Source organism: Ursus arctos, unplaced genomic scaffold, assembly GCF_023065955.2.
Source record: "Ursus arctos isolate Adak ecotype North America unplaced genomic scaffold, UrsArc2.0 scaffold_19, whole genome shotgun sequence".
Lineage (NCBI taxonomy): Eukaryota > Metazoa > Chordata > Mammalia > Carnivora > Ursidae > Ursus > Ursus arctos.
The window spans coordinates 50,080,235-50,093,890 of record NW_026622863.1 but is presented as its reverse complement, the minus strand read 5'-3'; the positions used below and the strand labels follow the sequence as shown (position 1 = coordinate 50,093,890).

Sequence of the window (13,656 nt, the reverse complement as noted above, 5' to 3'; positions counted from 1 at the left end):
TGTAATGCTCCCCCCTCCTCCTTCCAACATGCATTTATTAAGCTCCTACTATGTACCTATCCTGGCCCTTGGGCCACTCACAGCCTGCAGCCACGCCAACCAACAGAACTTTCTGGAATGATGGAGACAGTCCGTTCTGCACTGCCCAGGATGGCAGCTGCGGACCCTGTGTGGCCCACGGAGCCCTTGAAACGCGGCCGTAGCAACAGGGGGCCCTTTCAATTGTATTTGCTTATTATTGATTTCAACTGTCACCCAGACACTCAATTCCAATTACTAGAAATCTTTTTGGGCGGGTTTGGAACAACTCAGACCTGGGGATGGGGATGGGCTTTTTCGAGCTGTAACGCCGTGAGATCTAGAAGCAGATCAGCTCTTCCTGATGGAAGGTTGGCATCTCGGAGCAAAAGCCCACTCGGTCCCAAAGGCTTCGCGTACAAAGCATGTAAAATATTTCATTGATAATTTTTTCTATTGGTTCTGTGTTGAAATGGTAGTGTTTCAGATATATCGGGTTAAATAAAATATAGAATTAAAATGATTTTTGCCTGTGTCTTTTGCCGCTTTTTTTTTTTTAATGTGGCCCTGAGAAAATGTTTACCTCGGGGGCTCACACCGTGCCCTCTGTGGTCCACCCTCCGGCGTCGGTCTGGAAGGCGGACAGACCACCGACTCACTGGTCCCCTCGTGAAGGTGATTCCTGCACGGGGACAGCCCTTTCCTGCAGTCCGAGGACTCCTGTCCGAACCCTTTCTCCAGGGGCTTCAGAGCGAGGCCCTGGGAGCGCATCTCTGATGTACGGGGCCTCTGTGGGCCTCAGTGTCCCCATCTGGAAAATGGGAATCCCAACCTGGGCGGCCTCACAGGGCTGTTCAGAGGATCCAAGGAGCTAACCCACACAAAGCCCTCAAGGAGCCTGGCGCATGCTGAAGGCTCCGGAAGGTTCTAATTACCACCATTCTTCACCCTGGCCCCACCCTTCCCGGCACCTGAGTTCCTGGCTCAGGAGGGGGTCACGGGATTTGGAGAAGGAGGAAGGAAAAAAAAAAAAACCACACAAACCCTGACTCAGCAGAGAGCACCGGGTCTGGCCCATCCCCGGGCAGCACCCGCTGCTCCCGTTTCACAGACGCGCAGCTCCAAGCGCCCCTGTCTGCCCCGCGGGTCCCAGCCAGCGAGTGACGCGGGCAGGATCTTAACTGAGGGTTGCCTGCTTGCAGACTTCGGGACTCTGGCCTTCTTGCCTACAGTGGCAAAGTCCTGACATCTCTCTTGGGGCCTCTGATCCAGGCCTCCCCAGCAACACCAGCGCCCCCCTCCTTGCCCTGGCATTCGATGCCACCAGAGTCCACCGAGGTGCCACTCTCCCTCCCACAGAGCGCCCCCCCCCCCCCCCCCCCCCCGCAAACTGAGCTGCTCAGACCTTTCCAAGCGGTTCCAGGATGTTCCCACTCCCCAGCCCGGAAAGAGCACGTGGGAATGGAGACACATCCTGCCCTTTGCTCTCCAAGCCTGGGTCATCACTGGGGGTCATCGCTGGGGAGCGGGGTGGCTCTGAGCATCTCCCAAGGCACCTTATTTACTAGCGGCGGCCCAGAGTCCCCTCCCCTCTCCGCCTGCCCAAATTCCACCCAGGCAGCAGCAAGGTCCAATGTCCTATTATTTGCTTATTGCTTAGAACCTTTTTATTAGCGGCCCCTTTCTCCTTGGGAAAAGCAGCTCTGTGACTGGCAGGGATCTAGCCAATAAAATCTTTTGAGTGGCTCTGCCCTCCCCAAGGAAGGAGGGGGCTGGGATTTTAAAACCAGGGCTGGAGACCTCAGCCATAAATCTGAGAGATCAGAAAGGGCTATGCAGCGGGTTCTCCAAGATCAGAGGGAGGGAGGGGCGGCAACCGCAGGTCCAGATGCCTGCTTGGTTTCCTCTGGCCTTGATTCTCTCCAGAAGGGGCTGGTGGTGGCCCAGCCCAGCATGCCCACACTCCAGGAAACGTGGCAGAGCACAGACTACCCACCAAGCCTCCCATCCAGGCTGGAGCTTCCTCCCCTTCCTCATCCCTTTGCCAGCCAGGGCGTGAGAGTCAGGCAGCCTGGGTTCAGATCCTGGCGACATCCCACTTGGCAGCTGTGTGACCTCGGGCAACTCACTCAACCTCTCTGGGCCTCAGTGGTCTCAATCATACCCTGGATGACAATAGCAGATCATCTGTGCCAGTTAATCTCAGACAGTTGCTGGGAAGCCGCGCATAAGAAAGGACTAGAAGGGACTCATGTCCCCTGGGCCTGTCTCCCCATTGGCTCCACTGCCGGCCTGCCTCCTGCTTGCTCTTAATGTTTTCCTTTTCAAATTTTGATTTTTGCCCTTAATATCCCCCTTTTGTGCATTGGATACCTACACAGTGACACGGAACACTACAAAATTTATAAAGGGTGACTGATCGCAAACCCCACGAAAAAGAACCTTCTGAGCCCCGTGTCTCGCTGATGTCTCTGAGCTCCTGGTCCCCACAACCGCTATCCCAGTGAAATTCTGTCGCAGTTTTGTCACGTATGCCTGTATTCCCAAAGCAATATAAGAGCTTTTTTGATTTTCGGGGGGGGTGGGTCGTAAAAAACTGGACTGTGGGTAATAATGGTCCCCATGGGAATTTTCCATTGCCCCCGTTGGTCCCTCCGATCCACAGTTTGCCCCTCCTCTCCCCTCTCCCTGCCTGCCCTGCCCCTGCTCACCTGCCTTCCGGGCCTGACTCATCTCACAAGCATGCCTAATCTCCATTCATTCATTCCTTGACATCATTCTCAGAGACTCGCTAGGGCCCCCCGAGGTTGGCCCAGCTCTGGCCAGATCTGTGAACAGTCCGGGTGTGGTGCATGGGATGAGTGTGAAGCTGGAAGTGTGGTCAGGTTCCGTGGTGGCCAAGAATCTGACATAGTGTGAGACGGGAGTTTGCCAGACAGGGAGAGAGGTCATCCCAGGGCAAGGAATGTTCGGGGATGCAAGGCCCGAAGGTGTGAGATCCAGGCCGGGGTGGGTGTGGAGGCCAGCAGGTGGGGCCCAGGCATTGAGGAAGGTGCGAGCTTAGGGAACAGAGGGGAGCTCCCCCAGAAGAAGCAGGATGAGTGGCGGGACCTCAGCCCCACTCCCCCGTTTTGAACCAGAGCAGTTCCCTCTTGAACTCTATGATGGGTTTCTACTCCAGAATAAGATTCTTCTGGGACAAAGCAATCTGTGTCTTAAAACGTTTTAGAAACCATCACTATGAGTGCTAGTGAGCCACAGAAGGAACTTGAGCTGGGCATGGCCAGGGTTAGCTCTGGAGATTAGAAAAGACTTCTCTGGGAATCCCCATGGAGGAAATGAATACGCAAAGGCACTGGGGCAGAAAACAGTGAGGCAGTGGCCCCGGAATCTCAAGTACCGGGATAGATGGAATACACAGGCAGGAGGCCAGACCACCAGGGGCTGGAGGGCCTTGGGACTGGGGGGAAGGGAGGGACAGCTCTGGGAAGAGCTGGAGGCAGGGAGGCTGGGGTGAGGCTGGGGGAAGGGTGGGAGAGGAGGCCTGGGGGACAGGCAGGGGGAGGGCATGGGATGGAGAGTCCTGGCACAGGAGAGTGAGGCTGGAGGGATGATTCTGGGGAGCCCCTGAGCTCCCACTCCAGCTGGGGATGGTGCGTGTCTGAGCCACCTGGGAGGGGCCCAGACGGGATGGTAAGGACCCTCGTGAGGGGCGTCCTTCTGGGTCCAGGGGTTCCAGAAGCTCATGGAGAAGAAAGTTTGAGGTGCCCTTAGGGTCCCTTAGGGAACTACAGACATTCAGGTCTAGAGGTGTCTTACAGGTGAGGGGTTATTTGCCCCCATTTTTCAGATGGAGAAACTGAGGCTCAAGAGAGCACCTGACTGGATCGAGGTCACCCACTGAGCAAGGGCTGGGGATGTGCTGGCCCCCTGGATGTGGGGGAGCAGAGAGGAGGGAGTCTCCCAGGTGCCCAGGTTGGGGGTGAGGCCCCCCAGAGGTGGAAGCCCAGAGGAGAGCCCGTTGATCTCTGGAGGGAGAAACTGCAGAACCCAGAGGCCAGGAGAGCAGGAGACAAGAATGTTGAGTGGAGGATGCTGGGGTCTCAAGCAGGCCTGGACAGCCGGTGAGCAGTCTCAGCCCCAGAGACCCAGAGCCGCTGGCAGGCTGGTCCACATCACACAGCCATCAGGATTCACCTCTCTGTGCCCTGGCTCCTGGGTGAGGGAGGGGAGGGCAGGGGAGGGACCCAGACACTACAGCCTGGGGTGGCTGGAGGGGCCCAGAGGGCCAGCGGAGAGACTCCCCTGGCAGTCTGAAAGATACTGGGGTGGGGGGGGATCAGCTAAGCAGCTCGCTGTGTGCTCTTGGGCGGGCCGCCTGCCCTCTCTGAGCCTCCACTTGCTCATCTGAAAACAGAGCCACGGGGAGGGGGTATCGCCAAGGCTATTGAGGATAGGAGGGACCACAGACCCTGGGGTCAGACCAATCGGGTTAGGATCTGCTTCGGGCTGCGTGGTCACGGTCATGGCACTTTCGTGCTCGGCCTCAGTTTCCCCATCCAGAAAGCGCTTATGAGAAAAGCTTCTGACTCAACCCCAGGAACAAAAGGGTCACGCTCAGTACCCTAACCTCTCCTACGAGGGCTGCTGAGTCCAGGGCCCATCCTGTCCTCGGAGCCCCCAGGGACACAGCCTCTGGCTCGGGGACCCAGCTGCCTCCCCACCCCTGCCCACCCCTGCTCTCCCATCCTCCCCCGAGCAAAGCAGGGGCCACATTCCAAGCCCCCATGAAGGAAAGCACCCCCATCTGAAGGTCCTCTGGGGTGTCCAGGATGAAAAGTGGACAACAGGCCCTTACGTTTCTGAGCAGTTACTGTGAGCCAGACTCCCGCTCTCACCCAGCCCTGTGTCAGAAAGATGTCTTTGGCAGACAGAGAAACTGAGGCCCCACCGTGGTCCGGGACACCTCAGGCATCCTAGCAAGTAACTCAGCACAGCCCTGTCCCCACCAACTTCCAGCAGGGATGAGCCCGCTGGGTCCTGCCGGGTCTCAGGCAGCAGGAGGCTTGGGGCCCCCAGTGCAGAGGCCCACGGCTCTCCCCCAGACCACCTCCTCTGGGCAGGCGGTGGGGGACCCCCCCCTCCCCGGCTCGTGCCCAGGCCCGCGCCTCACCTGAGTTCCGAGATATTGTTTTCCTGCGTGTCCCACAGGGCCGGGATCCGGGGCTCGGCGGGCCCGTCCATGGCAGGCCGGTGAGGGAAGGGAGGGGAGGACGCGCGGGAGCAGGCGGCACAGGGACCAGGTGTGTGCAGCGGTGGCGTCTGCCACCCGAGGAGCCCGCCAGGTGCCTACCTCCCCGCCCAAGGGGAGGGGCAGCACCCAGCCGGTTCTCCCAGCTGCTACCCACGCCTCCAACAGCGGGGAGAGGCTGGGAGGGAGCCACCCTATTCCGAGGGTGGGGAGGGGAGGAGAGCCGGTGGACACATCTCAGGAATCTCCCCAATGGCCAGGGGCAGAGTCTAAGAGGCCACTCCAACTTCAGAGTGGAACCTTCTGGGCTACTGGTTCCGGGCATACCCACCCGGAGTCTCGCTTGCAAATGACGAAAAGCTAATCTCCTCTCAGAGTTCATTCATTCATCCGTTCATTTATTCATTCAAGAAATATTTATTGAGGGGCGCCTGAGTGGCTCGGTCGTTATGCATCTGTCTTCAGTTCAGGGCGTGATCCCAGGGTTCTGGGATTGAGCCCCACATCAGGCTCTTCTGCTGGGAGCCTGCTTCTTCCTCTCCCACTCCCCCTGCTTGTGTTCCCTCTCTCGCTGGCTGTCTCTCTCTGTCAAATAAATAAATAAAATCTTAAAAAAAAAAAAAAAGAAAAAGAAATATTTATTGAAAGCCTCGGGTCAACCAGGCGCAGTTCTAAGGGATGGGACACTGTTAGGACCACCTGCTCTGCTCGGGGGAGGGTGGGAGAGCAGGGGTGGGCAGGGGTGGGCAGGGGTGGGCAGGGGTGGGGAGGCAGCTGGGTCCCCGAGCCAGAGGCTGTGTCCCTGGGGGCTCCGAGGACAGGATGGGCCCTGGACTCAGCAGCCCTCGTAGGAGAGGTTAGGGTACTGAGCGTGACCCTTTTGTTCCTGGGGTTGAGTCAGAAGCTTTTCTCATAAGCGCTTTCTGGATGGGGAAACTGAGGCCGAGCACGAAAGTGCCATGACCGTGACCACGCAGCCCGAAGCAGATCCTAACCCGATTGGTCTGACCCCAGGGTCTGTGGTCCCTCCTATCCTCAATAGCCTTGGCGATACCCCCTCCCCGTGGCTCTGTTTTCAGATGAGCAAGTGGAGGCTCAGAGAGGGCAGGCGGCCCGCCCAAGAGCACACAGCGAGCTGCTTAGCTGATCCCCCCCCACCCCAGTATCTTTCAGACTGCCAGGGGAGTCTCTCCGCTGGCCCTCTGGGCCCCTCCAGCCACCCCAGGCTGTAGTGTCTGGGTCCCTCCCCTGCCCTCCCCTCCCTCACCCAGGAGCCAGGGCACAGAGAGGTGAATCCTGATGGCTGTGTGATGTGGACCAGCCTGCCAGCGGCTCTGGGTCTCTGGGGCTGAGACTGCTCACCGGCTGTCCAGGCCTGCTTGAGACCCCAGCATCCTCCACTCAACATTCTTGTCTCCTGCTCTCCTGGCCTCTGGGTTCTGCAGTTTCTCCCTCCAGAGATCAACGGGCTCTCCTCTGGGCTTCCACCTCTGGGGGGCCTCACCCCCAACCTGGGCACCTGGGAGACTCCCTCCTCTCTGCTCCCCCACATCCAGGGGGCCAGCACATCCCCAGCCCTTGCTCAGTGGGTGACCTCGATCCAGTCAGGTGCTCTCTTGAGCCTCAGTTTCTCCATCTGAAAAATGGGGGCAAATAACCCCTCACCTGTAAGACACCTCTAGACCTGAATGTCTGTAGTTCCTAAGGGATCCTAAGGGCACCTCAAACTTTCTTCTCCATGAGCTTCTGGAACCCCTGGACCCAGAAGGACGCCCCTCACGAGGGCCCTTACCATCCCGTCTGGGCCCCTCCCAGGTGGCTCAGACATGCACCATCCCCAGCTGGAGTGGGAGCTCAGGGGCTCCCCAGAATCGTCCCTCCAGCCTCACTCTCCTGTGCCAGGACTCTCCATCCCATGCCCTCCCCCTGCCTGTCCCCCAGGCCTCCTCTCCCACCCTTCCCCCAGCCTCACCCCAGCCTCCCTGCCTCCAGCTCTTCCCAGAGCAGGGATTATCCATCATCCCTCCATCCATCCCCCAACCTTCCATCCATCATCTCTCCATCCCTCCATCCATACATCATCTCTCCGTCCATCCATCCATCATCCCTCTATCCATTCATCATCCATCCCTCAACCATCCATCCTTCATCCCTCCAACTATCTGGGGAGGCCTCTTCTGAGGACCTGGCATTGCATCCACAAACAAGACAGGTAAGTAAACATGGCTTAGAGCTGCGTTGTCAACGCAGGAGCCCCCGGCCACATGTGGCCATTGAGCACTGGGAATGTGGCTCATGTGACCCAGGAAGTGAACATTTCCAGTTATATTTAATTTTAATGAACTTACACGTAACTTTAAAAATAGAAACAGGGGAGCCTGGGTGGCGCAGCCGTTAAGCGTCTGCCTTCGGCTCAGGTCATGATCCCAGGGTCCTGGGATCGAACCCCGCATCGGGCTCCCTGCTCGGTGGGATGCCTGCTTCTTCCTCTCCCACTCCCCCTGCTTCTGTTCCCTCTCTCGCTGTGTCTCTCTGTCAAATAAATAAAATCTTAAAAAAAAAACCCAAAACAACATCAAATACTTTCCTCTTAATTAACGCAACAGTAATGCTTTGGTGAGATTACATTCCAATTTAACCCTTTGAAACTGAGCATTGCAATTGAACTAAAGCATGCAAAATATCTCCCGAGTAATTTATATATGGATTCCATGTTGAAATGATGATATTTTATTTATTTATTTTTTTAAAGATTTATTTATTTATTCGACAGAGATAGAGACAGCCAGCGAGAGAGGGAACACAGGCAGGGGGAGTGGGAGAGGAAGAAGCAGGCTCATAGTGGAAGAGCCTGATGTGGGGCTCGATCCCATAATGCCAGGATCACGCCCTGAGCTGAAGGCAGATGCTTAACCGCTGTGCCACCCAGGTGCCCCAAAATGATGATATTTTAGATACACTGGATTGAGTAAAACGTATTCCTCAAATTAATCTTATGGATGTCTCTTTAAAAAAAAAAAACACAAAAAAACGTGGCTACTAGAATGCTTAAAATAACACGCCTGGCTAGCATACTAGCCGACTTGAGTCTGCTGGCCGGGGGCAAACGCAGTCTGGTTGGTATCCTGCCTCCAGATCCTGGGCATCTGTGGGAGGTCAGAGATGGCTTTCCAGTGACAAGGATGCCCCAGGAGGGGACACTCTCCAGGTGAGCGACCTGAGCATCTAAGAGGAGGGTCTGATGGGGACGAAGGCCCGGATGCTGGAGAGACACCTGGACGGGATGTTCTTTGTCAGAAGAGGGAGCATCTGGGGATAGAGGGGACATTTCTGGCCCCTGGGGTGGGAGCTCATACCTGTCCCTGGGGGTTTAAGGATAGCAGGGAGCAGTGCTAGGTAAGGACGGGCTAGGCTGGCCAGGACATGCCCCTCCGCCCCAGCACGCCCCCAGGAAGATGAACACGTCACCGGTGTGCGTTCACTGACCGTGAGGGGAGCCCCTCTGGCCTCAGACATCAGGGAAGGTCTCAACGGTGCCCCCCTATTCTGGGTCCTCCCCATATCCATTCCTTGGTATTTCTCCAGGCCCCCACTGGGGCCCTGGGAAGCCCCAGGCTATGCCATTTTGTTCTTGGAGCTCAGATGTGGGCAAACAGAGGTCACTGGGTCATGAGGTCATGTTTCCACAGAATCAGGGCCATTGTCACCTCCAGAGCCTGACCTTTCCATTAAAAGCTAGTAATTGCCAGGAATTGTGGGAGAGCTGAGGACCAGGCCAGCTCTGGCTGCTTAGAGGCTGAGTTCCCAAGAGGGCGGAGGCTGGGGGCAGGGCTCCCAAATCCTGTAGTCAGGAATAAAGAATCCGAATGAGGTGGGGATGGGGACAGTACAGGAGCTGGGGGTCCTGGCTCCTGGGTCTGACGGAGGAGGGGGCTGGGGGCCAGGAATTGTTGGGTCTGATGAGGGAGGAGGGGCTGGAGGCCTGGACTCCCGTGACCTGGACAGAAACGAAACTGGGACACCTAGACACCTGGACCTAGGGAAGGGATGGGCCGTGGGCGAGGGATGCCCTTGTCCCCAAGGCTCTAGAGGCCCCTTGGAGAGGGAAAAGAAGACATCACGCTGGGTGGGGTGGGAGGAGGGTAGCTGACACCTCACAGGAAGCGTGTCCCCTCCCGTCAGCTTTCCCCTCTAATCAGTGGGTCCATCTCGGGGTGTGCAGCGTTGCAGAAACCTCGCTCTCTGCTCTCCACCCCGATTGCCCCATCCCGGTGGAGGAGCCTGCCCCAGGGCCGATACTGCAGGCCCGGCCCCACCCCGCACACTCACCCGGGCGCCCCGCCCACCCTGCTCCTGGGGCGGGGCCGGGGCTGCGCTGAGGTGGGGGCGGCCGCGCCCAGTCTCCTGGGCGGGCGGGGGAAGTGGGGGAGTGGACGACTGTGGACCATTACTCAGGGTCCTGTAGCTGGCCAGAGACTGAGGAGGGACGCTGGCGGGGGCACCGAGAAGCTGGGTCTTTACCAGCTGCCTGATCACAAAAGAAGAGGGGTGTTGTTAAGGGGCACCGGTGTACAGAGAGCGGGGCTCCCCAGAGGTCAAGCCAGGAGATGACAATGTGTGAGAGCCCAAGGCTTGGGAGCCTGGACCCCTGGGTCTGAGGGAGGGGAGGGCTGGGGGCCTGGACCCCTGGGTCTGAGGGAGGAGGGGGCTGGGGGCCTGGACCCCTGGGTCTGAGGGAGGAGGGGGCTGAGGGCCTGGACCCCTAGGTCTGGGAGAGGGTCCGGCATGGGGAGTTTAGCTTCCTGGTCCCTGGGGCTGGGGCCGACAGAGCCAGGTGAGCCTCTGGGGTGGGGGTGTTGGATCTGGGAGTGTTGGGTCCACAGGAACCCGCATCTTCCAGTCCTCCCAGGTGCTCCCAGCAACATCTTCACCTGTCCCCAGGGCTCTCCTCTGCCAAGATGCCAGGACCAGCCAAACCAGCTGTGCCAGTCAGGCATCCCTGTGACCGCCCCCCCTTCCCTGCCGTGGCTCCAGGAAGACCTGGGCCCAGCCCGAGGGCGCGGGCAGGGAGTGGGTGGGTGGGAGGCGGGCTCAGGCAGGAGAACAGGGTGCCCCAATTGCTGCCTCATCCTCCTGACTGCCCGACTGCCCGACCTGTCCTGCTCACTCCTGCTCCTTCCATCGTCCTCCCGCCTTGGGCCAGGGGCGGGGCTCCACTTCCTCCTGGGGATGGCACTTCCTCTTTGGCCCTCGGTCCCCCAAAACCTGCTCCACCAACATCTGTCCTGTCCTTCCTGCTCCTGTGTTCCATTCATTCATTCAGCGACTCCTACAGAGCGGCTCTTCTGGGCCAAGCGCTGTGCCAGGCCCTGGGAATACAGTGGCGAACCGAAGCTGAGAACGCGTTTTGGGGAGCTCAGTAATGACCCCACACCCCGATGATCCCAGAACAGATCCAAGACCTCGCACCGCAAAAGGGGCTTTGCCAATGTGATCAAGTGAAGGGTCTTGAGATGGCGAGATGACCCTGGCTTACTTGGGAGGGTTCAATGGCATCACAAGGGTCCTAGTAAGTGACAGAGGGAAGCAGGAGCGTCCGAGGCAGAGAGAGATTTCGAGATGCTGTGCTGCTGGGTTTGGGAGATGGAAGAAAGGGCGGTGAGCCGAGGGATGCAGGCGACCCCAGAAGCTGGAAAAGGCCCAGAAACAGATTACCCTCTGCAGCTTCTAGAAAAGACCCAGCCCTGGGCGCACTTCGCTTTCCAGCCTAGTAAGAGCCACTTCGGACTTCGGATCTCGGGACTTCAAGACAACACATTTGTGTTGTGTTAACACCACTACATCTTTGGGGACTTGCTCCCACAGCGACAGGAAACATCTGTCCTAGGAAAGGAAGATAACAAACAGCTAGAAATTACATCCACGGCGGGGAGTGACAAGCACTAGGGAGAAAATTAAGTCAGGTGAAGTTGCGAGAACATGGACCAGGGACTGTTTTAACTGGGTGGTCAGGGCGCTGGGAGACTGGAAGTGGGCCTGGAGTTGAATTGCAATTTTTTTTTAAAGATTTTATTTATTTATGTGACAGAGATAGAGACAGCCAGCGAGAGAGGGAACACAGCAGGGGGAGTGGGAGAGGAAGAAGCAGGCTCATAGCGGAGGAGCCTGATGTGGGACTCGATCCCGGAACGCCAGGATCACACCCTGAGCCAAATGCAGACGCTTTAACGACTGCGCTACCCAGGCGCCCCTGCAATTTTTTTTTTTAAGTAACCTCCACACCCAACATGGGGCTCAAACTCAGGACCCCGAGATCAAGAGTCACACGCTGTACTGACTGAGTCAGCCAGGCGCCCTGAATTGCAATTTTAACCCAAGGTGGTGACCTTTGCACAGGCGCTGGAAGGGGGCGAGGGAGGGAGGGGCAGAAGGGTCCGCAGGAGCAAAGGGGCGGAGGTGGGACCATGCCTGTCAAGGGGCAGAATGGAAGGATGGTGAGAGCTGGGTGCAATCCCAGTTTCCATCTGGGACCCGGGACTGCTTCCCCCGATGTGGCAGGCTCTGCCCCGGCTCAGAGAAACTAACACACCTTGCACAATACACAAACACAACCGGGGACGCTGTAGTCATACCAAGATACCTACTCACAGTTCTGTTTTATTTGTGAAACCCTTAACGCCGCACTTACTCAGGGCCCGGTGATAGAAGAAAGAACATTAGGGTTCAAAGCCGATGGCCAAGAAAGAATTCTTTTTTGTTTTTTTAAGATTTTATTTATTTATTTGACAAAGAGAGAGAGGGAGAGAGCACAAGCAGGGGGACTGGCAGGCAGAGGGAGAGGGAGAAGCAGGCTCCTTGCTGAGCAGGGAGCCCGATGCGGGGCTCAATCCCAGGACCCCGGGATCATGACCTGAGCCGAAGGCAGACGCTCAACCGACTGAGCCACCCAGGTGCCCCAAGAAAGAATTCTTGAGACGTCTTTGGTGCGAAAAGGCAGTGTTATTAAAGCCCAGGGAAAGGACTCGTAGGCAGAAAGAGCTACCCCGGGGTCATGAGGAGTGGCCTATTATATACTTTCAAGTTGGGAGGGGGTTAGGGAGAGGGTAAGTCTCTAAGGAATTTTGGAAGCAAGGTTTCCAGGACCTTGAGGGGTCTCGCTATTGTTGGGAAAAGGTCATTTATTACCGTCTAAGAAAACCTCAGTCATGAGCCCCTTCAGAGGTATATCGGTGGGCCGTATGCTTGGAGGGGTTAGAGATAAAGGAAATTTCCAGAGGAATTTTTATGCATTAAAGCAGACTCACAGGATTGGGGTGGGGAGGTCAGGCTAGGACTGCCCTTTGCCCTTAGCAAAGTATTAATATCGAGGCAGCCGAGTCCCTAAAGGAAGGTCGCTCTGCCTGTTTCAAGGACTTGTCAATGGGCTGTAGGTAGTAAGGGAATTTAATAATGTTTCTTCTGCCTCTGTTTCCCATATCACCCAGCACGGTGCCAAGAGATCCGCACAGCTGTTCATTGAATCCTCGTGATGACCTTCCATGGCGGGCACCATTCTTATCCCCATTTTTGACCAATGGAGGAACTGAGACACAGAGAGCTAATGGCACTTGTCCAGCAAAGATTTGAACCTGGCATTGGCTTGGATCAAGGGAAAAAAAGGTTGTGCGTGTGCGTTTCATTTTTTTAAAATTTCCATTCCTGGGGTACTTGGGTGACTCAGTCGGTTAAGAGTCTGCCTTCAGCTCAGGTCATGATCTTTGGGTCCTGGGATCAATCAGGCTCTCTGCTCAGCGGGGAGTCTGCTTCTCCCTCTGCCTGCAGCTCCCCCTGCTTGTGCTGTCTCCCTCTCTCTCTCTGTCAAATAAATAAATTCTTAAAATTTTTTTCATTACTTTTTAAAGTCATCTCTATCCTTAACGCAGAACTCGAACTCACGACCCCGAGATGGAGAGTCGCACACTCCACCCACTGAACCACCCAGGTGCCCCTCAAGGAGAAAAGTTTTGCACATTGCCTGGCCCACAATAAATGCTTAATTAACGGTAGCTTGGGGTCACCAGTTCTCATCCTGGCCGCCCATCAGAATCCCTTTGGGAGGCTTTTAAAAGCCAGTCTCCAGGTCCAGGAAGTCAGAAGCTCCCGGGGCCCAAGTGTAACAGCCTGTCTCCCCTGCGGGTTGACGGTACCTGGAGGAGGGATTGTGTCCACTCGCCTGACCACCAGGGACTCCTACTGGGGGAGTAAGAGATGCTACTGGGAATAGTGGGTGGAGGTGAGGTTCAACATCCCACAGCATAGGAGAGGGCCCCACGACAGTCGTCTGGCTCCAAATGTCACCAGTGCCCAGGTGAGAAGACCTGCTGGAGACACACCGTCCCATTTGGGGG

General features: G+C 56.9%; 1 protein-coding gene across 1 annotated transcript in view; it reads right to left on the bottom strand.

The window, feature by feature from the left end:
- The window catches only part of SULT2B1 (sulfotransferase family 2B member 1), a 28,599-nt gene extending 23,299 nt beyond the window's left edge, over positions 1 to 5,300 (bottom strand). The window contains exon 1 of the mRNA XM_026481914.3: positions 5,192 to 5,300. Coding sequence (XP_026337699.1) covers positions 5,192 to 5,262 — 71 coding nt within the window. The 5' untranslated portion in view covers positions 5,263 to 5,300. The remainder of the gene's footprint in view (positions 1 to 5,191) is intronic.
- Between the last annotated feature and the right edge of the window lie 8,356 nt (positions 5,301 to 13,656).